This window comes from Pelophylax lessonae (genome assembly GCF_965119305.1).
Source record: "Pelophylax lessonae genome assembly, chromosome: 4".
Taxonomy (NCBI): domain Eukaryota; kingdom Metazoa; phylum Chordata; class Amphibia; order Anura; family Ranidae; genus Pelophylax; species Pelophylax lessonae.
In genome coordinates, this window is record NC_138771.1 from 59380448 (window position 1) to 59407471 (window position 27024).

A 27024-nucleotide genomic window follows, 5' to 3' on the forward strand; every position below is an offset into this window, starting at 1 on the left:
TGCTTCTTTTGGCCGCAAAGTTTTGCAGGCTGCTATTTAGAGGACTTGTCCTCTTTTGAGGGTATTTTGTTAACAGTTGAGCTCCAAGGTACCTGGTTGGCTATGTTTAGCCTTGGGGAAGCTTGTTTTTTCTGCTGTTCCCACCCCTCATGTTTGACACTGCTTTGGGATGTCCCTTCGGTCAAGAAGATCAAGAGCTGTGTCAGTCAATGAACGAAAAAGAAAATGGGATTTCTCTTACGTCCTCCGACAGTCGCCGCCTCTTCATATTCGTCACATATGGGGTATTAGACTTTGCTCCGAAGGAGTAGCTAGGCAACAGAATATGTTAACAATAAAGCTTTAACATATCCCACCCTCAAGGGGTGGTCCCCTCAGTCAATACCCTCCTACTTCCTGCAACCATATCTCAGTTTTAATGTCTAGCTTGTCAGGAGTGGCTGGCTCTCTCTGTGCTGGGACTTTCTGTCCCAGACTCTTTCTTCTTTTTAATATTTTGTTTGAGTTTTCTCTCTACCTTTACTTAGCTGTTATTTTTGTCAGCATTAGTTAGTTCTTCGGACGAAGAGGATCATGCGGACTGGGTCTCGGGCTGATCCCCCCTGGTCGCAGGTCGTGGGTCAGTGGCTTCTCAGTCTGCCATCGAGCGTTCAGCCAGGTAACGCTCCTGGCACAGTGAACGACCCATCCCTGTTCGGTGCAGGGATGATTGGTGAGGTGGCTACCTCACCGGACGCTGTGCGGTTTCTTAACCTCCATTGTGTGCGTCTTGAATTGCGACTCTCCCTGCCTCATGTGCAGCGGCTTGTTCGCCTGTGCGGGTTCCCCACGCCATGTGAGGTAAGTGTATTTATGTGGGGACCTGTCTGTCTGGGGGGGTCTCAGTCTGGGACTGTGTAACCTGCCTTTAATCACACTGCTTGTCTCCCTATCTCTCGGCTGCATGCTGTGGGCTGCAAGGGGGGGGGGGAGCTGTATGGCACTGTGTGTGTCAGGCTGGGCAGTGTGAGGAGCTGTGTGCTGTGGGGCATGTTTTTTCTTGGCATGTTTGGGCATATACAGCGATCGCTGCGGCGATCTAACATGTACCCTTATATTGGGATGTAATGTGTGTGTTTTTATGCACTGTGGAGCGGCGTTTTCGGCGCCAAACGACGCCATTTTACCGGCGCCCGCTCCGGCCGCATGGTTTACATGCACGGCGGCCATTTTCTTGTAGCCTCCATAGGCTTACATAGAGCGCCCTGGCAGCATCACTTCCTCTTTCCAGGAACACCGATCGAGGCAGCAGCAGCAGCGGGGTCTCCTCAGGTTTTATCCCTCTGTTCTTGCTATCCATTGCCTGTATTCAGTCTGTATATTCCCTGTGGGGGTCTCATTGTGCCTGAGTGTGGTGCGGTGGGCTGCGCTTGCCGCGCTTGCTAAAAGGGGGCAGTTAACCCTTGGTTGTCTGGCATTACAGGGGCAATGGATTCTCAGGAGGGCAAGTTTCCTACAGTATTGGTGGAAAGCCAGGGGACCGCTGTTTCCCCCCCAGGGGGGGATTTAGCCACTATTGTGGCTGGCCTTGCTGCCCAGGTGCAAATGCTGGTGGCTGCTCAATCTACTAAACGGCCCAGAGTTGCTCTGTCCTCTGATTCTGAGGGTGAAGGTGATGGGGCTGTTCTGGCAGGGACCTCCTTATCGGGGTCCCGCTCCTCTCTTGATCTAGTGGGGTCTGAGGTGGAGGCTGAAGTTGAGGGGGTTGATAATTCTCCCCCTGGCTCGCCTGAAGAGCTTGCAATCATGGATGAGTTGATTGCTTCCATTAAGCAGACGCTACGTTTACAGGACGAAGTGTGTCCCCCCGCTGCCTTGGCGGCTTATGGGACGCAGAGGAAACGCAGGACGCCGCAGGTTTTTCCCTGCAATGCTGATTTTCAGCGCGCTGTTAAAGATCAATGGCGCGATCTGCGCAAGCCTTTTGCGGTACCAAGTAAATTCAAGCTGCGTTATCCTTTCTCGCCTGCCACTGATGAACGGTGGTGTGTACCTCCGCCAGTGGATCATGCAATTGCGGTTTTGAACAAAGCCACTGCGATTCCTGCAGAGGGTTCTCCGGTTTTCCGTGATGCCACGGATAGGAGACTGGAGTCTCTTGCCCGTCATACTTATTCTGTTACGGGTTCTATGCTTAAGGCTCTGTTTGCTTCTCTCATGGCGGCCCAGGCGATCGCCAGTTGGACGCAGATGCTTAGGCGCGTCCTAGTGGCCGATTCGGCCTCGGCGGCGACCCTGGATATGGTGGATCAGATCCACCAGGGTGTCATGTATCTGTGTGATGCGGACCTGGACCTGATTCCGTTGGCTGCACGTGTGCACAGCGTGGCGGTGTTGTCTCGCCGCCTGGTTTGGTTAAAATGTTGGTCGGTGGACCAATCTTCACGTAAGACCTTGGCCAATCTGCCTTATGATGGGTCTCGCCTTTTTGGGGAGTCCCTGGATGTGTTGATTAAGGGGATCACCGGGGGTAAGAGCACTCTCTTGCCCCATTTCCCCAAGGCTAAGGGGGCTTCTGGGAAGAAGCATGCTAATTTTCGGCCCCCTCAGGGGTCCTTTCGTGCCTTTCGGCCGCACTACAAGGGCAAACCGTTCGAAGGCCAAGGCTCTCAGAAGAAGCCCTGGTCTGGGAAACAGAAGTCCGGCCAATCCGGACCCACAGCCCATAACAGTTCGGCCTGAAGGGGCGCCCTCACCCAGTTTTGGGGTGGGGGGACGCTTGCTCGGTTTTCTTCAGCCCTGGTTGGCCCGTGTGCGGGACAGATGGGTTCTGGAAATCGTTCGATCTGGTTACAAGATCGAGTTTCTCTCTCGGCCGGAGAGCAGATTTTTTCCCTCAAATCTTCAATTGTCTCCAGAGCGCCTGCGGGATCTGCACCTGGCGGTGCGGGACCTGAGGGCTCAGGGAGTGGTGGTTCCGGTGCCTCATCGGGACAGATTTCGGGGGTTTTATTCCAATCTGTTCACCGTGCCCAGGAAGGAGGGCAAGGTTCGTCCGATTCTGGACTTGAAGGCTCTGAACCGCTCTGTGCGGGTTCGCAAGTTCCGCATGGAATCCCTGCGGTCGGTGGTGGCTGCCCTGGTTCCGGGGGAATTCATGGCCTCCATCGATTTGAAGGATGCGTACCTTCACATCCCCATATTCGAGGGTCATCAGAGATACCTTCGATTTGCCATTGCGGAGGATCACTACCAGTTCGTGGCGTTGCCCTTTGGTCTCGCCTCGGCTCCGCGGGTCTTCACCAAGGTGCTTGCACCGGTTCTGGCATTATTGAGGGCCCAGGGCATTTCTGTCCTGGGGTATCTGGACGACATTCTGGTTCGGTCTGCGACCAGACAGGGTCTGGAGAAGGACCTGTCTGTCACGATGCAAACTCTGCAGGAGTTTGGTTGGACGATAAATGTTCCAAAGTCGACACTGAGTCCGTCGGTTCGTCTTCCCTATCTGGGAATGATACTGGACTCGGTGCAGGCGAAGGTCTTCCTGCCGGAAGACAAACTCAGGACTCTTCAGGAGGAAGTCAGGTCCCTCAGGGACGTTCCACACTCGTCTCTGCGGACGTGCATGAGGTGTCTGGGATTGATGGTCTCGGCCTTCGAGGCGATCCTTTTCGCGCAGTTTCACACGCGGGGTCTCCAAGCGGAGATCCTGTCCAGGTGGGACGGGCGACCTCAATCTCTGGATCTTCAGATCTCGTTGAGTCATCGCACCAGGGAAAACCTTCTGTGGTGGCTCCAGTCCCCGTTGGTGTCCGGGGGCAAGTCGTTTCGTCCAATCTCATGGACGGTAATCACCACGGATGCCAGCTTGTCGGGCTGGGGTGGTGTTCTGGGCGTTCTGTCCGCCCAGGGGACCTGGTCGGAGGGGGAGTCTTCCCTCCCGATCAACATTCTGGAATTGCGTGCGATAAGGCTCTGTCTTCATCGCTGGACGGACCGGCTGCAGGGCTGCCCGGTTCGGGTGCAGACGGACAATGCCACGGCGGTGGCCTACATCAACCACCAAGGGGGCACCAGGAGTGCCCGAGCGGCTCGAGAAGTGGCCGACATTCTGTCTTGGGCCGAGACTCATGTTCCGGCGATAACGGCGGTTCACATTCCGGGAGTGGAGAACTGGCAGGCGGACTATCTGAGTCGCCAGACCCTGGATCAGGGGGAATGGTCTCTCCACCCGGCTGTCTTCCAGATGTTGTGCGCGAAGTGGGGTCTTCCAGATGTGGACCTGTTCGCGTCTCGTCTCAACAACAAGGTTCGTGGCAAGGACGCGCGACCCTCGGGCAGACGCGTCAGACGCGTTAGTGGCCCCGTGGCATCGGTACAGGCTGATGTACGCGTTCCCACCGATTCAGTTGCTGTCCAGGTTCCTTCGCAGGTTACTCTCGGAACGCAACACGGTGATTCTTGTGGCACCGGACTGGCCTCGCCGGTCCTGGTACGCAGACCTCGTGAATCTGGCGGTCGACGCCCCGTGGCGTCTGCCTCTTCGAGACGATCTACTGTCTCAAGGACCGATTTACCATCCTGCTTTACAGTCGCTGGCTTTGACGGCCTGGCTGTTGAGACCGAGGTCCTGAAGGAGAAGGGTCTCTCTCCAGAGGTCGTTCATACTTTGATCAACGCGAGGAAGTCTTCCTCGGGGAAGGTTTATTACCGTACTTGGAAGGCCTATTTTGCCTGGTGTGAGTCCAGGGGGTTTTCACCCCGCACGTACTCGGTTTCCCGTGTGCTGTCTTTCCTTCAGACGGGTGTCGATCAGCGTTTGGCGCTGGCTACGATCAAGGGTCAGGTGTCTGCGCTGGCCGTTCTGTTTCAACGTCCCGTGGCTTCCAACTCCTTGGTTGGCACTTTTATTCAGGGTGTGCGGCATCTGGTTCCTCCTAGGAGGGATTCTTTGCCCCCTTGGGACTTAAATCTCGTTCTATCTGTGTTACAACGTGCTCCTTTTGAACAGATCAGGGAGATCTCGTTGTCTATGTTGTCCAAAAAGGTCGCCTTTTTGGTGGCGATCACTTCGGCTCGCAGAGTGTCGGAACTGGCGGCTTTGTCCTGCAAGTCTCCGTACCTGGTTGTTTGGATTTGGATAAGGTGGTCTTGCGACCTAATCCTTCTTTTCTGCCGAAACGAGTTTCGGAATTCCATCTTAATGAGGATATTGTCTTGCCTTCGTTGTGCACGAAGCCTAAACATCCAAAGGAGGTGAGATTGCACTCTCTGGATGTTGTTCGGGCGATAAGGGTTTACCTTAAATCGACCGAGTCTTTTCGTAAGACGGACTCCTTGTTTGTTCTACCAGAGGGTCCTCGGAAGGGCATGGCGGCTTCGGCCTCTACCATCGCCAAATGGATCAGGCAGACCATTGAACAGGCTTATGCTTTGCAAGGGAAGGTTCCCCCTGTGCCTGTGAAGGCGCACTCTACTAGATCTCTGAGTACGTCTTGGGCCTGTCGTCATGGGGCTTCTGTAGCCCAGGTGTGTAAAGCGGCGACCTGGTCGACCGTGCACACTTTCACAAAATTCTACAAAGTAGATGTTCAGGCATCGGCGGATGCTTCCTTTGGCCGCAAGGTTCTTAGTGCGGCTGTTCCCTAGGGTCCCTTGTTGGGGACTCCTGGCTGTTGGGATATCTTTTGTATCCCCTGGTTTTTTTGTCTTTTCCTGGGTTGTTGCTCCTGTTGAGCACTTCTTTTTGCTGTTGCCCAGCTGGTTTCCTTCCTTTGGTAAGGTTCCTTTCTTTGATGTGGAGACTGCGTTGCCTTTCGGCGCGGATGCGTTTCCCACCCCTCATGTTTGCACTGCTTTGGGACGTCCCCATATGTGACGAATATGAAGAGGCGGCGACTGTCGGAGGACGTAAGAGAAAACGGAATTTTTGTAAAATCTTACCTGTAAAATTCCTTTCTCTGAGTCCTCCGACAGTCGCCGCCCCCGCCCCTCTTTTGGGGTTTGAATGTATACTCTACTGCTATTCCACTAAAACTGAGATATGGTTGCAGGAAGTAGGAGGGTATTGACTGAGGGGACCACCCCTTGAGGGTGGGATATGTTAAAGCTTTATTGTTAACATATTCTGTTGCCTAGCTACTCCTTCGGAGCAAAGTCTAATACCCCATATGTGACGAATATGAAGAGGCGGCGACTGTCGGAGGACTCAGAGAAAGGAATTTTACAGGTAAGATTTTACAAAAATTCCGTTTTTTGTCTTACCGTAAAATCCTTCTTCTTTTTTTTTTTTTTTTTTTTTTCTTTTTTTTTTCAAAAAATGCGACATTGCAGCGGAAAAATCTGGCACTAAGTGACATTTTTGTGGGGACCAGTGACACCAATACAGTAATCAGTGCTAAAACAAACAAATGAACTGTTACTGTATAAATGACACTGGCAGGGAAGAGGTTAACACCACGGGCGATCAAGGGGTTAAGTGTGCTCCAAGGGAGTGCTTTCTAACTTGGAGGGGGGGGGGGGGGGTCAATGCACTAGAAGAAAGAAGATCTTGTGTTTCAGCTTAGCTGAAACACAAGATCTCTTTTCCTCCCTGACAGAACAGCGGACTTCTGCCTATATAAACAAGGCAGGCAGACCGCTGTTCTGTCGGGGAGGAAGAGAGATCTTCAGCCAAATGATCGACAGGTCTCGGCGGCCATCGTGCCGCTGCTGGGCTCCCACTGTGTCCAATCTCAGCGTGAGCAGTGCTCCGGTGGTGCGCACATGCTCCCCAACATCTCCTGCACAAAATCAGGTACGTGTTCCTGATTTTGCGCCGGCGGGCCACCCTGCCGCTGTGTATATATATATATATATATATATATGCGGCAGGCGGTCCGGAAGTAGTTAAAATAATCGCTGGGATATTATCGGGCTCTGCCGCTTTCCTCTTCTTAAAGCCTGGTAAACACTCTCATCTTGAACATAATCCTAGGGCAGCATGTCTCTGGAAGATGCCGCCAGTTTAGTAATCATGTCATTATGTGAATGATCGAAAAGGTCAAAAAGTACATTTACGTGAACTCTAACCTATTCTGGTGTATATTTTAAACCTTTATTTTGCTGCCACTGCAGGAGCGCCGTGAAGCTGAGTTTGTTAAAACAAAGAAACAAATAGTTCTGTGCATGGAAGAACTAGATCGCTTACCTGATACAAGCTTTGAGAGAGATGTGGTGTGTGTAGAGGAAGAAGCTTTCTGCCTGTCAAAGGAAAATCTAGAAGCTTTGCACCAGCTTCTATTTCAGGTGAGCTACTTCCTAGTTTTCAAAGCTTTTAATAATGCATCAGTCAGCAGGAAATGCCATTTTGCATTAGAATTGGCAGCTAATCAAGGAATTGGGCATATTCCAATTATTAGAGAATTGGCTAAAACTAAATGATACACATTTTCTGATTTACTAATTGTTTTTTTAACTTACAGCTAGAAGAACAAATTGGACAAAATAGAGCACTGAGTGAGGAGCTGCGGTCTAAAATCGTCGAACTCTGGGATAGACTTGGGATTCCAGAAGAGGAGAGGAATGCTTGTGCTGTTCATATGACTGGTTCAAAAGGAAAAACTATTCATGCAGTAAGATTGTCTGTTTTGTTTTTTTAAGAATATATAATACATTTTTTTTCCCCAGTATGTGAATACATCTAAAAGTGAGGAGAAAAATAATTTTTTGTCTCTGAAAAACACCCAACAGATGACCTGGCTCCCCAAATCAGCAGACTGTTGAGAATCTTGCATTTCATTTGTAAATCAAGGTACCAGAGTCTGGAGGAAGAGTAGAGAGGCACAGAATCCAAGTTGTATGGGATCCAGTGTGAAGTTTCCACAGTCAGTGATGATTTGGGGAGCCATGTCATCTGCGCGTGTTGGTCCACTGTGTTTTTATCCAGTCCAAAGTCAGTGCAGCCCTCTACCAGGAAATTCTAGTTTCCTCTGCTGACCAGCTTTATGAAGATGCTGATTTCATTTTCCAGCAGGACTTGGCACCTGCCCACACTGCCAAAAGTACCAATACCTGGTTTACTGATCATGGTATTACTGTGCTTGATTGGCCAGCAAACTCACCTGACCTAAACCCCATAGAGAATCTGTAGGGTATTGTCAAGAGGTAGATGTGATACCAGACCCAACAATTCAGATGAGCTGAAAGCCACTATCCAAGAAAGCTGGGCTTCCATAACACCTCAGCAGTGCCGCAGGCTAATCGCCTCCATGCCACGCCACATTGATGCAGTAATTCATGCAAAAGGAGCCCAGCCAAGTATTGAGTGCATACTATACTGTACATGGACATTTCAGTAAGCCAACATTTCTCTATTTGAAATTTTTTTTTTTGTTTTGTTTTTTTTTTTTTTTGTTTTGTTTTTTTTTGCTCCTATGTAACATTCTAATTTTCTGAGATACTGAATGTTGCGGTTTTGCTAGCTGTAAGCCATAATCCTGAAAATTAAGGGAAAGTACAGCCAAAGCTCGTTTTGGCTGTACTTCCTATATGGCTCACAGGAGTGCAGTTCGTTTTGCACTCCTGTAATCTATTTTCAGCAGACAGCGGGCTGAAGTCAGTGCTCTGCTGACATCACAGAAGTCGGCCCAGGCTCCACGTCATCAAGACCATGGAGTCTGGATCCACCAGATCCCTGAACCAACACCAGCAAGCTGCTGAGAGTCTGAGCCAGCAGCTCTACCCCCTCTACAGCCCAGCACTTCAGTGAGCGAGGAGGGGAGCAGAGAGCTGCTGACTGTCAGCAGCTCTCTCCTCAGGGAGCTGTGAGAACCGAGTGATTGGCAGTGTTCGATCGCTCGGTTCTCAGTGTAGAGGTGCCAGGGGACATGCAGCATCGGACTGATGCATCCACCTAGGTAAGAAAAAAAACAAACTTCTACCTTTTTTAAAAGAAAAATGCTTGAAATATGTCACTGTGTGTAACGCATCTATATATAATGAGTTTCACTTTTTGAATTGAATTACTGAAATAAAATAAACCATTTTATGAGATGCACCTGTATGTCCCTATACAATCACTGTTCTTGTCTAGATGTGCGTTGTGCTGATGCCACCTATTTCCCTTCCTCTCATGAAGTTGAGAGAATCTCCTAGACTATACAGTAAAGCAAAACACAGCTACAGATCGCAGCTCATACTGTTTGTGGCTAATCCACATAATTCTGTGTTAATCACAGTTCTCCATATTTCTTTTTAAGTTACAAGATGAACTGGACCGTTTGCAAGAACTAAAGTTGCAGAATATTAAAAATGTAATTGAAGTTATTCGTACAGAGATAAAATCCTACTGGGACAAATGTTTTTATGGTGATGAACAAAGACAAGCATTTGCTCCCTATTACGATGGTAAGTAAATTTACTGATGTACTGTAGACAGTTTTAGCTGTAAATTATTACAGAAGCTAACTATTTATCACTTATTAGAGAACTACAGTGAAGACCTGCTCAGTCTGCATGATGCTGAAATCAACCGCCTTAAGGAATTATACGAAGTGCATAAAGAGATGTTTGAAGGGGTCAATAAGTGGGAAGAGAACTGGCATCATTTCTTGGAGCTTGATGTAAGTAAATCAAGAGCTCTTTGTGAAGAGCAAATTAAAATTTACTGAGCTCCTAGAATAGTAACTTTTTATAGCTATGATGGTGTTCCCTTCAGCTCATTAAACAGTATTTATATCGATAATGTATTTTTACAGATCTTAACATTGCCCACGTGATTTTAATATCTGCCTGCCTATTTTTCCTTGCCATCTTTAGAAAAAAGCATCAGACCCGAACAGGTTTAATAACCGTGGAGGAAATCTTTTAAAAGAAGAAAAACAGCGAGCAAAACTACAAAAAATGCTTCCAAAGGTATGATATCTTATTTTGTGTTTAGCCTATTCTTTGTGACATAATGAATGTTCTACTTCTGTGAGGATGTTCTCTTCTAATTTTAAGGTATTGAGTATTTACTAAAGGGAACCTTATATTGAAACAGTTATATTGTAAATATATTCTACAGTGCTTCCCTAGCTTCATGTGTATAAAGAAAGACAGTATTGATGCTAAAATGAGAAGTGTCGCCCCCTGCTGCATCACAATGGTAATTTCAACTTGCTTTGTGTAAATGCTGACTTGATTAGACAGCCAAGACTGCTGGTCAATGGAATTGTTGGGCATATCAAGGAGCCAGCATTGTAGCACTGTTGTTGGCTTGTTCTTGGTCAGGGTTTGTTCTTGGTCAGGGTCATTTTAAATGAAACCTGCTGGTCATAGACGTTGTACATAGTAAACGGATAAATACAAATCCGTGCATTGCATAGACATTGCACATCTAAAACTCTGGCTTACCTATGTTCAGACTCAGAGGGGTTGATTTACTAAAACTACAAGTTCAAAATCTGGTGCAGTTCTACAGAGAATCTGATTGGCTTCCATGCACAGCTGCACCAGATTTTGCACTCTCCTGTTTTAGTAAATCAACCCCATACTGTAGGTGGGTATCTTTTTTTTTTTTTTTTTTTCCCCTATCACAAAGTAGGAAAGCAATCCGACTAGGAGTTATAAACTGAAAGAAATTGCAGTTTTTGCTGTAAAAAGAAAAGTAGTTTGTTTAGATTTAGCTATGTTTTTTTATAGTAACTTGGCTGTTTCGATGTCTTGATTACAGCTGGAAGAAGAACTAAAATTTCGGATTGAAGCATGGGAAGAAGAACAGCAACATGAATTCTTTGTGAATGGCAAGAAATTCATGGACTATGTAGCAGAGCAATGGAACCAGCTTCAGCTAGAGAAAGAAAAGGAAAAACAGGAGAGAGTGAGAATTTTATTTATTTTATTTACCACCTGCCATTTGTTCTTCTTGCAAATATAATTTTCCCACACTGGTATCCTGGTACGTTTACTATAAGAACATGTAAAAATCAGTTTTGATTTGGTTGTTTTGAGATCTTCTACAGCCTTAAGAGGCTCTTCACCCAAGAGAGAAAAAAATGTCAGACTTTTTAATAAAAGGACACTTACCTGTCCAGGGATCCAGCACTTTCCTCATCTGGCCTGATTCTTCACTGGTCTTTGGGTCCCTGATGCTGGCATCTTTACTGTGGGAAGCTGGCTGTGACTCCTTGCGGCTTTATAGCTGCATGTGCGAGCCGTGCTGCTGTGTGAATTGTCCTACAGCCTCCTTGGAGCTGTGACATTTCCCAGAAGGCTGCAGACAAAGAGGAGGGGGGGGGGGGATCCGAGTAGAAGTGGGAGCAGGTACTTATCAAAACTATACCCGCTCCCAAAAATAATTGAATATTGTCAAATGTTGTAGAAGTTGGGAGAGGAGGAAATCGGAACTTCCGCTTTTTAGGGTAATAAACTTTTTTTATTTCTTCTCTCAATCTTTAAATGCAGTTAATTAAGAAATCTCGTCAGTTAGAGGAGGAGATGTATTATGGAAGTGCTCCAAGAACGCCTAATAAACGAAGAGTACTTGGCTCTACTACTACTCCTAATAAAGTGCGCAAGGTGAGCTCTAACTATAATGGGATATTTTTATGCTCCTCCTTAGTAGTATATTGTATAATTAACCAAATGACCTTTTGTTGAATTTAAACTGCTTATGCCCTTGATACTACTGTATATCTGTTCTATGTTGGAGGTAGTTTATAAGTACTATATGCCCAGGACAAAGTTCAAACTGTTCTTGATTCTTAAGAATGATACCCCAGTATGACCAGCTTAAAGACTGAAATAATCTAAATCCCAAAACTTGATGGCTTAGTATTGATTTATATTTACCAGTATTAGTCTGTTTATTCATACTCTTACTTCTGCTTCACACTGTTTCCTCATACATAGTTAGGATGACTTAAAGTTCATGATGCCTAAAATTCAATTTTGTTTCATTTACTCTAACAGGTGATATGTTAAGCTGCACACGAAAATTGCAGTACACAAGTCCTGACAAGGGCTATTGGATCTAATGTAGCCATTTACAGTAAAAAGTTTTAAAGTAAACCTTTTGTACAGTCGGGTGATTTAAACTGTGCTATAATATAAAAATGAATAAGCAGGGGATTGAGCGAACAGTATATTTTGAAAAGGAGCTGTAGATAGGAAACATTAAGACAATTACATTTTAAATGCAAATGTTGACATTTTAAAGTCTTGTTCTGGCTTTATATTGCCTTTCTAGTCCTGCTGTTGGTCAAGGTTTGGTTAAAGCGGTTGTAAACCTAAAATAAAAAAACCTGCAAGACAAAGGCAAAATGAGCTAGTATGCGTCACATACTAGCTCATTATGAATTACTTACCTTAGAACGAAGCCCCGACAAGGACCCCCGGACACCGCTGTGGGCGCTGACATGATCCCACGACATCTCTTCCGGGTTCGGCGGCTCCGGCGCTGTGATTGGCTTGAGCTGCGATGACGTCACTCCCGCGCATGCGCGCAGGAGTCATTTTCCGGCAAGCTCCCAGCAAGGGAAGCTGAAGGTCCGCCGGACCTTCAGAGCGCATGCGCTGAAAATATCTCCTAAACCGTGCTGGTTAAGGAGATATTAATCGTACCTTCAGGTAAGCCTTATTATAGGCTTACCTGTAGTTAAAAGTGAAAAAAAGCATGATACTACCGCTTTAAGGCTATTTATCTTATTAAAAGACCAATTTGAAGATGTGGGTGTGTTTAAATACTGACTTTTACAGGAGAAGACCTAGTTTGCATGTAAAGTCAGCCTAATATTTTGGACTCAAATTTTTTTAATATGTAGTTTACATTTAAGATAACCTATGTTCAGTTTGAGGTGCTTAGGTACTTTTAAGATAATTTAGCACATTACGGTTATGTTTGCTATATTTTATTTTAATAACAGTTGATCTGTGTTGCCCTACAGTCATCAGTTTGATTTCAACTTTAATAATAATTTGGTGCAGGCTTAAATTAGTTTGGTGGCTGTAGAGAAACAGATCTTGCCTATTATAAACGAGCCAGCATAGAAAAAAACCTCTTGGTTATTTTTTTGTTTAGCATTGAAGTACATCAGATGTGGCCTAAAGTTTTTAATGCCTTATGAACTGCTGAAGTGTGAGCGCCAAAAGGTGTTTTGTTACCTTGGAAACCTTTTTTGGGTGCTTCACAGGAATTTTTTTTTACACGGGCACTTAAATGGGGGCTACATTTTAACCTGTGACCCAAACAAAATTGACAAGTGCCACTCAAGGCTCCAGCAGGTCCTTATGTAGCAATGGCTTGGAGTGCAGACAAGGACAGAGCTTGTCCCAGCTATTGAGTGTCTAATTAAAAAAAAAGGGAAAAGTCCTGGAAGTTGCACATCTCTGCAAAGCTCTGTGGGAAAGTGTATGACAGTCTTGGCCAGAGCTCCAATCATGGGGCATCCCCATGACTAAGCTGAGTGTGCGGAGTGAAACGCTTTGGTAGCATGGCCTGGTTGGAGCCCGGGCTGAGGCTCTCGTACACTTTCCTACGGGTTTTGAAAAGATGTGTGACTTCCAGGACTTTTCCACTTTCACCGTTTGACTTGAAATGAAACATGTACTGCTTGAACTATGGAGGCTGCCATTGCTGGAATATTTCTGAAAATACCAGTTCCTAGTTGTCATGCTGATCCAATGGCTTTAGTACTGTCCTTGCACAGTTCTGTAGATTTGCAGTACTGGAATTCCTGATCTGTTGACTATATATTGGGTCAGTATCTTAGAAGGTGTTTAAGTTTGAGAAAGCCAGGCCCTTAGTGTTTTCAGTGGCATCCTACATAATTCTCTCATTATAGGCTTCCTTGAAGGCTTCCCAACAGAGAAAGTAAATGCGCTGAAGACACACACACTACTTGCATTTTTTCAAAATGCCAACCGCTTGTCTTCTCAGGAAATAAATTCTGCTGCTAATAATTGAAAAGGAGGTTGTTCAGACATTTTAGAGCATGAATTGTCTCCTTTAGAGTTTATCTGCTCCTAATAATTACAGTTCAAATATTTGTTGATTTACTGCACTGCAGAATGGTTTTGTAGTTCCTGAATTGAACCGTGTCGTAGTAATTGAAGGACTGTAGGGTAATGCTTCTTGAACTGCATGCATCCTAAACTGTGAAAACTAATATCCCTCCCAGTACTATAGTGACGTGACTTGCTCATTTTTGTCATGTCTTCTTAATAAGTTGGATGTGTAACCTGCATGTTATATTTTACAGTAACTCCACGCATGCCTTCCATCCAAAATCGGTTTTCTCCATCGTTCATTGACGGCCACAGCTCCTGATCATCTTAACCATTGGGTTATACTGCCCCCTACAGGTGTAGGACACTAGGCAGAAGCCACCGGCGACTGGACAAACTGCTTTTGGGGGAGGGGGCTGTACTGCTGGGGGCTCCTGCCAGGGCCCCCCTTCCTGCTGGTGTTTTTTGGGGCTCTTGGAACCCCTTTCTAGGCCCACGTGGTGCCGCCATTTTCTTGTAGCCTGTGTGCTGTAGCTTCGGCGGCCATTTTCTAGAGGTTTCTCATTGCGAATAGTGGCGGCCATGACTGTAAAGCATATATAGTGCGGACTCCTGGATCTTAATCTTCCTGATCGCTGCATGTGTGTGCAGATAGCCTGTTGCTGCAGTTCCTGATCGGTGGGTGGTGAGTCTGGTGGGTTCCTCTCCCTCTCTGCTATAAGATTGGTTGGTGCTCTCTTCCTGGCGACCTGCTGTGCTGCCAGCGCAGTGGGGGTGTCCCAAGCAGTGTTTTGTACACCTTTTTTTGTGGGTCCCCCTTTTTCTCTCATGAAGTCCCTGGAGCACATTTCTCCACCTGATCCCCTCTGGGGCTGCTGGGCCCTCTGGGTTCCAACAATCCCTTACTGCACTGACAACGGTCCTGGAGTCTTTGGTGTCCAAGGTGGATTTGGTCCTGGGGAAATGGGCTAGCAAAAAACGTCCCCCCATCTTCACCTGCCTCATCTGTCAAATCAAGGAGGTGCAAGGTGCGTCCAATTCTGGACCTCAAGGAGCTAAACTGCTTTGTGCGGGTGCAGAAGCTCCGAATGGGGTTTATTCGCACGATAGTGGCATCCTTGCATCAGGGGGATCTTCTTGCTTCTATTTAAATCAAGAACGCTTACCTTCACATTCTAAAGTATGTTGGTCACCAGCGCTTCCTCTGCTTTGCTGTGGGAGAGGAGCATTATAGGTTTGTGGTGTTACCCTTTGGTCTCGCCTCCGTTCCTCGGGTCTTCGCAAAAGTGTTGGTCCCAGTGCTGGCATTGTTGCGTCAGCAGGGATCGCGGTCCTGGGGTACCTGGATGATCTGCTGTGAGCTGAGTCTCCGACTGCTCCGGTGGACAACTTGGAGATTACTCTGAGGGAGTTTGGTTGGATTCTAAACCTTCAGAAGTACGCTTCTGTCCACAAATCTGCACACAAATCTGCACTATCTGGGTCTGACTTTGGACTCGGCCTTAGCCAGAGTGTTCCTTCCTATGGAAAAACTCCAGAAACTGCAGGAAGCAATTCAACGTCTGTTGTCCATCAGACGGTCCTCCCTTCAAACTTGCATGCGGGTGCTGGGCCTAGATGTCTGCCTTCAAGGCAATTCCGTTTGCACAGTTCCACACGAGATCTCTGGTCAAATGGGACAAAAGTTCACAGGCTATAGACAATCTGATCCAGCTGAGCCAGGATACGACAGGGTCCCTGATCTGGTGGCTTCGTTCTCCTGCACTTCGCCAGGGCAAATCCCCCCCCCCCCCCCCCCTGTACTGGACGGTGGTCAACACGCATGCCAGCCTGTCCGGGTGGGGAGGCATCCTCGGAAAAGATTCTGCTCAGGGAGTCTGCCGATCAATGTACTGGAGCTTCGAGTGATCAGACTTTGTCTGGATCATTGGACGGATCATTTTCAGGGGTGTCCGGTGCGAATTCAATCGGACAATGCCAAGGCTGTGGCCTATGTCAATCACCAAGGGGGCACAAGAAGCATCCTGGCAGCTCCGGAAGTAGTCGGCATTCTAAGGTGGGCAGAACATTTAGTTCCAGCCATCTATACTGTACACATTCTGGGGGTGGAAAATTGGCAGACGGATTACCTCAGTCGACAGGCGTTGGACCAGGGGGAATGCTCACTTCATCCAGAGGTGTTTCATCAGTTGTGCCTCCGGTGGTGTACTCCCGAGGTGGACTGATTGGCCTCTTGTCTCAACAGCAAGGGGCAGAGGTTTGTGGCACGGTCTCGGGACCCTCTGGCAGATGCCACAGACTGGCTGGTGGCCCTGTGGGGGTTAGTGTCTTCTGAATGAACCAATGAGGCAGCAGAAGCGTCACTGGAGGGCGGGCCGGCCGCATGAACGTGATGACGCGGAAGGGGGGCGGTAACCGTTTCGGTTACCGTAACCCCGCGTCATCACGTTAATGCGGCCGGCCCGCCCTCCAGTGACGCTTCCGCTGCCTCATTGGTTGATAGCCACGGGTCTAGCCACGCTAAAGGTGCAAAGTACCAGTCTGCAGCTGCGTGCTTGACAGCTTCCAATCCGATCGCTGGCTTTTTCACCCGTGCGCCTGAAGTGACACCGGCTCCCAGCTGCGGCAGCGGTGCTTCCATCTCATCCATTGTAAAACAAGGGACCATTTTGAGTCACGCTGTATCCAGAAACGAAACCCTAACTGCAGAGGTACTGTACACTACAAAGATTGTCATTTATTTTAGTAAAAATATGCTGGGTGTGACATGGATTTTCTTCTTATTTAACATGTATACATAGACAATTCATGAAACATTAGGTCATGAATATTTACATGAAGTCATGGAAAAGTCATGGAATTTTATTGGTGAAAATGTGTATGAACCCTGCTGCCAAGACTTTGTGCAGGATCGAGGCAGAATGGATTCAGGTCATCTTAGTGGCTCCAGACGGGCCTTGCCTGTCTTGGTACACCGATCTGGTACAGCTGGTCACTGATGTTCCTTGGAGACTTCCTCTCAGAAAGATCTGCTGTCCCAAGGGCCAATCCTCCATCCTGCTTTAGTCGCTGGCTTTAACGGCTTGACTGTTGAAAACCAAGTGCTGAAAGATGGAGGTTTGTTTAATTTAGTGATTCCTATGCTGTTTAAAGGCTAGAAAATCTACCTCTAGGAAGATCTACCATCGTACATGGAAGTTGTACATTGCGTGGTGTGAGTCTCTTGGGGTTCATACTCACTCCTTTTTGGTGGCTTGGATCTTGACCTTCCTCCAACTGGGGTTTAAGCAGTGCCTGGCCTTGAGTACTATCAAGGCCCAGGTCTCGGCCTTGGTGGTCTTCTTTCAACGACCATTGGCCACACTTTCCTTGGTGCATACTTTTTCCTCCAGGGAGTTCAACACTTGGCTCCTCTGGTGCGGTCTCCATTGCTGCCTTGGGACCTCAATTTGGTGCTTTCAGTCCTCCAGAAACCTCCTTTTGAAAATCTTGGGGAGGTTCCCCTGCTTAAGTTATCCCAGAAGGTGGCCTTTTTGATGGCAATCACTTCTGCGCGCAGGCAGTTGGAGCTGGCGGTGTCTTGTTGTTCACGTTACTTGGTGGTTTACAGAGATATGGTGGTTCTTCGCCCCTGTGCGTCGTTTCTTCCAAAGGTTCTCTCTGATTTTCATTTGAATGAAGACATTGCGTTGCCTTGCCTGTTTCCCAGGCCAAAACATCCTAGGGAATTTGCCTTGCATTCCTTGGATGTGGTTCGGGCAATTAGGGTGTACCTGGCAGCTACGGAGTCTTTTAGGAAGTCAGACTCACTATTTTTGTGCTCACGGACAGACCTTGGAAGGGGTTGTCCACTTCTGCTGCGACTATTTCCAGCTGTATCGGACAGACGGTGTTTCAAGCCTATTCTATTAAGGGTCAGGTTCCTCCTTTCCCTGTTAAGGTGCACTCTCCTAGGGCACTTAGTGCCTCCTGGGTCTTCTGTCATCAGGCATCATTGATGCAGGTTTGCAAGGAGTATACCTGGTCGTCTGTGCACATAAAGTGGATGTCTTGGCATGTGCGGATGCATGAGCTCCATGTTACCTGGTTGGCTATGGTTTAGCCTTGGATTTTTTTCTGCTGTTCCCACCCCTCATTTTTAACACTGCTTTGGGATGTCCAAATGGTTAAGAAGATCAGGAGCTGTGCCCGTCAGTGAACAATCGAGAAAATGGGATTTGACGGACGCAGCACCCATACATACCTTTTGTGGAGTTGGATTTCTTCTGACATTCCTTGTAATAAAACGGAGTGCCTATAGCTGAGAGTGGGAGTATACCTCCTGGGACTGTCCATAGGCGTAGTCTAGCTTTTTTTCTTAGTGTATAACCCAGTGGTTAAGAAGCTCAGGAGCTCTGTCCGTCAATGAACATCTGAGAAAATGATTTTGAGGGAAGACAAAAATATTCCTTTTAAAAAAAAAAAAAAAAAACATTTTTTGTATGCTACTTCGGTCAGCTCCAGCATGAATGTAACTAGGCCATGCATGTGCTTTTTGTTTCTATCCCTCTTCCTAATACTAACTTTTTGCTTGCTTTTCCCTCAGCTTAATGGCACGTATGTTTCCAATACCACCAATAGCACGCTGCGCTCTGCATTCAGTGGGACGCTATGCCATTCTCCTGTGTCACGTCCACCTCCTAGTGGTGGCAAGGTTAGTTCAAGGCAAAATGAAAACTTGATGCTAAAACAGTGCATAAAATGTTATGTTTAGCTGTGTATATCTGATTTCACATCAACCGCTTTTATTCAATGAGCCCTTTGCTTGGCCTACCTGCCACTGTTTCTGGCTCAGTCAGACTGTGGATGTTAGGCCCCTTCCACATGGGGCGGACTCCCCTAGAAGTATTCATGCTCAGTGGGAAGTCTGTCCGCCCATCCCCACTGAGCAGGTGGATGGCTGGTCAGACACGCACAACCCACTCTCCTCTTTTGGCTGTCGGATCTAAACACACTACCAATCCGCTAGACGAATGAGTAACCCATTCGTCTGTTTTTAGCAGATCGGATTGGATGTTGGGTGTAAATGAACACGTCTGTTTACATCTACCGCTCCATAGAGGATAATGGAAGGTCTGATCAGGTCCGCCTGGAAAACTGACTCACCCAATCGGCCTGTGTGAAACCTTAGAGGTTAATAAGATGAGTGGCAGGCACAGCAAGTAATCATTGGAAGTGCTCAAGTGATCCCTTCCCAGCTGTGGCTCAGTTCAAATTCTTAGGTCTGATCCTGAATTAGTGGTAAAATGCATACGTGAAAAGTTTTATCGACCGGCTTATATGTTGGGGATAGTGGAAGAAAATAAAATATATACTTTGTTTTGGATTTACGTTTGCTTTAACGGACTCGTCATTCCATATTTATATGTTGAAGTTCAAAAGTCTTGTTATGCAGTATCAAGATCTGCTAGTTATTAATGCCTTTGCGAAAGACAACTTAAAACAAACCTGTTGGGCACATCATTGTGTTCAAACAAAAATTCACACCACTGCAAGCACCTACACTAACTTCCTGATGATCCTCTCATCGTTACTGTGCTGCTGGGTAGTCACTGCATTGCACATACAAACTGTACAGGGGTCCTAAGTTCTATCCAATATGGACATGTCCTGCAACGCCCAGCATTAGCAGTCAAGCATGTGTGCTTCTACTGGCCACTGAGATTCTAGCATTGGTTTAAAGAACAGCAGTGGTGGGTCTTAGCTTTTTATTGTGCTATATATCCCATATATTTTGCCGCAATGTTATAGCCCAACTTTAGACCAGCTAAATATACAGTTGCATCAAAACAAAAGGTGTTGGAGCTCATTCTCTTTACAGTGCAGTCAGTGTAATAAAAAAAAAAAAACCTGCTGCCTACTAGCATGCTGCAGAAAAGGATCCTTCCACTTGTGAAAGCAGTGGTCTCTCTGCAGAGACCCAACTGCCAAGTCTGCGCTAGAGCTCTCCAACCAGCAGGGAGAATAAACTTTGCTAATTGAAGAGTTGTAGGTCTGATACAGCATGGGGTCTCTTGGATTTCTGCAGAGAGACTATTGTTTCTATACAGAACAAGAGTCGCCCTCTGCAGCTTCTGGCAGGTTACAGGCTTTTCCATTCAGATTGTGGCTGCTTTCTTAAAAAAAAGAACTTTTTGTGTTGCTGTACCTGTAATGTGTTTTTAACTGATTTTATTATAACATTCAATTGGGCTTTAAATTCTGTCCAGCTACACAAAAATTAGAGGATTATTTTCAGATAAAACAATGTGCTTTACACTTTGGCTGGATTGTTTTGACACTTTGCATCCAGTGTTGTCCTCTTTAACATCCCAGTATGTAGTAAATAGGCCTTTGTGATAATTTAGAAAATCCACTGGGGGTCGGTGACACTGGCTACTTAGAAAATGCCCCTCAGAGAAGGAATGGGACCCAGGAAGTAAAGCTGACAGCAGAGCCATGGCAGTTAAGGCTGTGCTGTGACTGAGGAAGATCTGCATACCATGGTCACGGGCAGCAGTAAAGATACGGCAGGAATTGTATCACTCCATGTCACTAAAGTAAACTTGCATTAGAGCATGAGTGGAAGTAACGTATGCATTGACTAGTGATTAGTCCTAAATTCTGCCATTTGTCTATAAGATGCACTGTTGCATTTCTGTTTACAAAACCTTTTAATTTTTGTATTTTACTGTTTTTTAATCCCATACAAATATTGTTTATTCCTTAGCCCGGACTTCCTACCCGTACCCCAACCAGAGTGTTCAAAACTCCACAGCCAAGGAAGTTTGAGAAGAACAAAGAAAACATGTCCACGTTAAATGGAACCGCTCTAAGCGGTGGGTGCCACCTCTCAATTCCTGCCCAGCGTAACCACAGCGTTAACTCTGTTGCCAGCACCTATTCTGAGTTTGCGGTAATTCACATTTTCTTTGAAAACCACAAACCTCAGCACACAGTCAGTAAGAGGGGAATATACTGTAAAACCTGAGAGTTGGTACTTAAGGAGTTATAGGGTTAATTATTCAGTTGCTTTGAAGGGAAATGTTCGGAATTTCGATAAATATATCTAATATCTAATTGATCACACTGTTGAAACCTTTTTATAATCTACAGTGCATGTACATAGCCCTGTAATTCATTGCACACCCGCTGTAGACTAAATGGATGACTAAACTTCTCCAAAGTGAACCAGACCTGGGGTAGAAAGTGCCTAATGTAAGTAACAGTCATATACAAGTGGAGCACCTTGGATCCTGAAATGTTTTCTCTAAGTTTGAAATAGGATTCCAGACCAAACCTAAGCTCCTTCCTCCCTCCTAACACCTATGCTAACTAAACTGTGATATATATTTATTATGCTTGCCTATTTTAAAGCCTCTCCAGTCATGTGATCTCCTGTGCCAGCTAGTTGCAGGGGAGAGGAGGGGAGCACCCCAGCAATAGGTGGGCCACAGGAACCTATGTGTGACGCCACTACCCCAGGCTTTATCCAGCCATTGTCAAGCTCTCCTTTCTCTCCCTTGCAGCCGGAGCTGGCTGTCACAGGGTATCCCATGACTGGAGCAGGCTGAAAATGGGTATGTACGTCTTTCTTACAGGTGTTGGGGGAAGGGAGTGAGAATTTTTTTTTTTTTTTTTTTTTTTTTTTTTTAAAAGATTTAGGTTTAGCATAGAATGTTACTTTTAAAAGATAAGTTCACCTTTTTTCCATTTTTTTTTTTTTCTGGAGTCTGTAAAACATTGAACCCGCGATCAGCAATCAGCGCGTGCAATCTTAGGCTCCTGCAGACTGTCGGTGTAGTTGTCTGCCCATACCTCGTGCAGACAAGGGGAATGTTAATCCTAAATAGGGGTGTAACATGCTACTAAAGGTGAACTTATCCTTTAGGCCCCACCTGCTTACTTCACAAAGCCTTGTCCCCTGACATTTCTTTAAATGCCATAGCCCCTAAGGACAGTTAAAGTGCAGCTAAAGTCCTGCTTTTATATATTGTGAGCAGGAAGGTTTTTTTTTTTTTTTCTTTATAGCAGAAGAAAGTACACTGAGCTGCATATATGCAGCTAAGCTTACTAGGTACCGGAATGACTGCACAGGAGTGACCTCATTCTGTATCGGTCAATGAATGTGACCAAAAACTGACACACAGGGAAACTTTGGAAAGGTGAGTATCAACCTTTTTAGTTCTGCTTTAAGAGGCTTTGATATTCAACCAGTTTAAAAAGGAATTGCATACGTATCTTAAAAATGACAGCAAAGGCACCGTTATAAATATTTAGTAAAGAAAAATCTACAAACAGATGCATACCTTTTAGATAATTGCAAGCTTATTTTTTCTCTTTCGTTCATTGACTGACGCAGTTCCTTATTCTTCTTAACCATTGGGTTATACTGCCTCCTACAGGAGTAGGACACTAGGCAGGTAAAGCTTGACTACGCCTATTGTCTATCCCAGGGAGTATACACCCACTCTCAGCTATAGGCACTCAGTTTTTTTCTGCCTAGTCAGGAGTAATGACTTTGTAGATCTTTGGTCCTGGCAATTTTTTTTCATTTTAAATGTAAATTTATTTTCTTTTTATTATTTTGTTCCTGTGAGAACTACAATCAAGTGCCGGACTGGGTGATGAACTGGATAATATAGATCCTTAGGTCCCCCCAGTATGGCCAGCGAGCGTGTGCAGACCGCACACCGTGGTTATGAGGGTGGCTGTTGCCACATGCTCTTAAGGAGGGCTGGTTGGAGTTGCTGCTGTCCGGGTTTTCCTGGTGCGCAATGGGGGGTTGAGCAGGGTTACCTGCCATCCTGGGGGTTGGTGACTAGAGCAGGGATGTCCTCTGGGCTCCCTGCGGCAGTTGTTGGGCTGGGGGAGCGGATAGTTTAGCATCCGCAGGCCTCACATGGCCGGTTTTAGCTGAAAATTTAGGCCGCGGCTTTGTGGCCTACTACTCTACGTGAGGCGGCCCCTGTGAGCGTGGCTGAAGCCACTGCCTCCCTTTTGGGCATCCTTCTTCCCTCCGCTGCCCCTGGGTGGTCGGCACAACTGGGTGGCCTACTAGGCCTTGTGACTGAGTTTGGCGGCCCCAGTGCATGTAGCTGAAGCCCCCACTCTTCTTTGGGCTTCTGCTGGGCTGAGGATCCGTGTAATTGTGGCACAAAGTTTAGGCTGCGGCCTGCTGGGCCATATGGTCAGCCTGGCACCTCCCTTGGGCCAGGTGGCGCTGTGGGGGCGCTTCATTTTTAATGAGTCTTGCCTTCATTATTGTGTGGGGCACCTGCCTTTTTTTTTTTTTTTTTTCTTTTTTTTTTTTTTAGCGAGGGTACCCTACCTGCACGTCCGCTTCCTATTATATCCTCTATGGAGGGCTCGGAGGGGGTCCCCCTTGTTTTTTTTGCAGGGTCTAATAAGTGGTCCATTTGTGGACCCTTGGCCGGCGTCCCCTTGCGGGATCAGTCGGCGGCATCCCCTGATTTGTTGTGGGGGTGAGCTCAGTATATAGTACCTACTTGGTCTGTGTCTTCGCACCCCGAGTGCTCAGATAGTGAGGATGATTCCTCAGCTCCTCTAGCCGTGCTTAAATAGGCGCTGGTGGATGCACTGTTTGTGTCCAGTGCGTGAAACTTTAAAAATGGAGATTGCGGCTGATGCTGCGTCAGAGGCACCGGTTCCTTTTGGCACCCTCAGGCCCTCCGATGTGGCAAGTGTTTCCTTATTCTGCTTACCATGGCAATTTGCCACAAAACAGTGGGGTTGTCCAAAACGCAGTGGTTGCTAGGCGTTTTGATTCCTACGCTGTTAAAAGCTAGGAAATCTGTCTCTAGGAAGATCTACCATCGTATGTAGAAGACTTGCATTGCGTGGTGTGAGTCTCTTGGGGTTCATTCTCGCTCCTTCTCGGTGGATTGGATCTTAACCTTCCTTCAATGGGGGGTTGAACAGAAATTGGCCTTGAGGACCATCAAGGGTCTGGTATCTGGTTTTGGCTGTCTTTTTTTCCAACGACCTTTGGCCACACACTCCCTGGTGCGTACCTTTTTTTCTTCAGTGTGTCCAACATTTCGGTTCCTTCAGTGCGGCTCTGTTGCCACCCTGGAATCTTAATGTGGTGTTTTCAGCTCTACTGAAGCTTCTCTGAAAATATTCGGGAGGTTCCCTGCTTACGCTGCCCCAGAAGGTGGCCTTCTTTTGGTGTCTATCACCTCTGCATGCAGGGTGTCGAAACTGACGGCGTTATCCTGTCGTTCACCTTTATGGTGATTCACAAGGATAAGTTAGTGCTTTGCCTCTGTCCATCATTCTTTCCTATGGTGGTCTCTGTCATTTGAATGCAGATATTGTTGCCTTCCCTGTGTCCAGGCAAAACATCTGAAGGAAATTGCCTTGCATGTCTTGAATGTGGTCTGGGCAATTGGGGTGTACCTGGCAGCTACGGAGTCTTTTACGAAGTCAGACTCTCTATTTGTGCTCACGGATGAACCTCTCAAAGGGTTGCCTGTTTCTTCTGTGACCATTTCCAGATGGATCAGGCGGTGGTTCATTGCATCAGGGGTCAGGTTCTTCCTTTCCCTGTTTAGGCGCGCTCTACTAGGGCGCTTAGTGTCTCCTGGGCTTTCCGTCTTCAGTCGTCAGTGACTCAGGTTTGCAAGGCGGCCGTCTGGTCGTCAGTGCACCCTTTTTCCAAAGTTTTTTGTAAAGTGGTTGTGTTGGCATCTTGGGATGCTTCTTTTGGCCACAAGGTTTTCCTGGCTGCTGTTTAGAGGACCTGGTCCTGTTTGAGGGTGTATTGTTTTTCAGGTGAGCTCCAGTTGTTTATGGTTGAGTTCTGTTACCTGGTTGGCTATGGTTAGCCTTGAATTTTTTTCTGATGGTTTCCCACCCCTCATGTTTAACACTGCTTTGAGAAGTCCCAATAGTTAAAGCGGTTGTATCCCGCTTTTTTTCACTTTTACCTACAGGTAAGCCTATAATAAGGCTTACCTGTAGGTACAAATAATATCTCCTAAACCGGCACGGTTTAGGAGATATTTACAGTGCATGCAGCCGCTCGCGCGAGCGGCGCATGCACTCTGAAGGTCCGGGGGGGACCTTCAATTAACTTGCCGGGAGCTTGCCGGAAAAATCACTCCCGCGCGCATGCGCGGGAGTGACGTCATCGCGGCTCCGGCCAATCAGCGCGCTGGAGCCGTCTCTTCCGGCCAATCAGCGCGCCGGAGCCGCCGAACCAGGAAGAGACGACGAGGGATCATGGCAGCGCCCGCATCGATGTCCGGGGGTCCGTGTCGGGGCTTCGTTTTAAGGTAAGTTAAACATAATGGGCTAGTATGCGATGCATACTAGCTCATTATGCCTTTTGTCTTGCAGGTTTTTTTTTTTTATTTTTTTTTTTTTCAAAGGGTTTACAACCGCTTTAAGAAGAATCAGGAGCTGTGTCCCTCAATGAACGAAAGAGAAAATGTGATTTTTGACTTACCGTAAAATCCAATTCTCTGATGTTCATTGACCGACACAGCACCCACCCCTCTGTGGAGTTGACTTTCTTCTGACACTGCTTGTAGCAACACTGAGTGCCTATAGCTGAGAGTGGGTGTATACCCCCTGGGACTGCTTATAGGCGTAGTCAAGCTTTTTCCTGCCTAGTGTCCTACTCCTGTAGGGGGCAGTATAACCCAATGGTTAAGAAGAATCAGGTTCTGTGTTCGTCTATGAACATCAGAGAAATGGATTTTACAGTAAGTCAAAAATCCCATTATTCTTTGCATACCTTATTTTTGTTTTGTTCCCTATTTTTCTCACAATGGCCATTTTCACTAAAAGCAGATGAATCTATCTCCATTAACCCATGAAACTCTGCCAGGAACTCTGGATCTGCCTCCTGGAACTTGTGATGGTGCACATCATGTGAGATTCATTTATAAACGAACTCCCTGAAAGGCACTACCCATGATGCAATTGTGAGGCCAGGGCTATATCACCAGTGCCTCGAGAAACCAGAAAGCAAAAAAGAAAAAAAAGATTGGCATTAAAGCTGCATGCTAATGTGATTTTTAGTGAAAGGTGGGGAAAAGTCCACTTTAAGAATGGGGCGTGGGACTTGGTCTCAACTCAGTGAGAAATTGAGAACCTTTAAAAAGCCTTGTCCTAGGATCCAAGGGGGCTTCACAGACGCAGGGACCGATGTGAAAAAGAACACTGGTACTTCAATGTTACTTTAGACATTTGGTCATTAGGAACCCCTTATCTAATAACTGAGAAGGCCTGCCTCTTTGATTTTGCAGGTTTTATAACACCCAGCAATATCTTCCACCCGCTTAAGTCTTGGCAATAAGGTGCATGGGGTGTGCTCTGCTGTTGATCTCTGAAGGATTACCTTGGTTGGCGGTTATATTTAAACTGAAGTAACAATACTTGCCTCTGCTTTAATGGTCCTGCTTCCCTTGCCAGCATTTTCTCCTTGGCTTTTGCCAGATGCCAGTCTTAGCCATTTTGATTGGTCAACTGGGGATGACGTCACTCCCTGTGAAATATAAATCCTCCATATTGGAGGTTGGGCACAAAATAAAAAATAATAATTTGCTCCACCTCCAAGCACCATAAGTTTAGACTTTGTATGAACTCTCTAGGCCTACTGGTCTACATTTTTTTGTTCTTTCTTCCATTGTTAATAGTCAGAAAGAAGGCTAAATATGTTTCCATGATCTTCAAGTCGGAGTGAAATTTTCCCATGTAAAAATGAAGTTCATGCACTCCTGCTATTTCCAGTTGGAGAAGGAACTAGCTGCTTATTCTGTGGGTCATACTTGCTTCCATGGCTCACTTTACACACCGGTTCCTCAGATCTGGAGATATGCCAAAAGTAACCCCTTCTATCGCCTTGCTACTGTCTCCGACTTCCCCTTTGGCTTCCCTGTCCCAATTCCTTTCCCAATAACTGCACCAGGTCTACTTCTGTTGCCTTCCAGTTCTCCGGACAGCTCTACCTCTACACCTGACCACCTGATGTAATTTCCACCAAAGTGGCAGGGTTTACTACAGCTCATTCCTGGCAGCTGTTAACCAGTA

At 46.6% G+C, this 27024-nt stretch overlaps 1 protein-coding gene across 7 annotated transcripts in view; it reads left to right on the plus strand.

Annotated features, from left to right (window-relative positions):
* PRC1 (protein regulator of cytokinesis 1) overlaps nucleotides 1-27024 on the plus strand; it is a 65984-nt gene that overhangs the window by 25393 nt on the left and 13567 nt on the right. For 3 of the 7 annotated variants that reach the window (XM_082253232.1, XM_082253233.1, XM_082253237.1), the window contains exons 5-13: nucleotides 7096-7266; nucleotides 7443-7592; nucleotides 9219-9366; nucleotides 9445-9581; nucleotides 9778-9873; nucleotides 10673-10819; nucleotides 11404-11517; nucleotides 18530-18637; nucleotides 20693-20878. In XM_082253232.1, the coding sequence (XP_082109358.1) occupies nucleotides 7096-7266; nucleotides 7443-7592; nucleotides 9219-9366; nucleotides 9445-9581; nucleotides 9778-9873; nucleotides 10673-10819; nucleotides 11404-11517; nucleotides 18530-18637; nucleotides 20693-20878 (1257 nt within the window). The remainder of the gene's footprint in view (nucleotides 1-7095; nucleotides 7267-7442; nucleotides 7593-9218; nucleotides 9367-9444; nucleotides 9582-9777; nucleotides 9874-10672; nucleotides 10820-11403; nucleotides 11518-18529; nucleotides 18638-20692; nucleotides 20879-27024) is intronic. The other 4 variants (XM_082253236.1, XM_082253235.1, XM_082253234.1 and 1 more) reach the window with 3 other exon arrangements.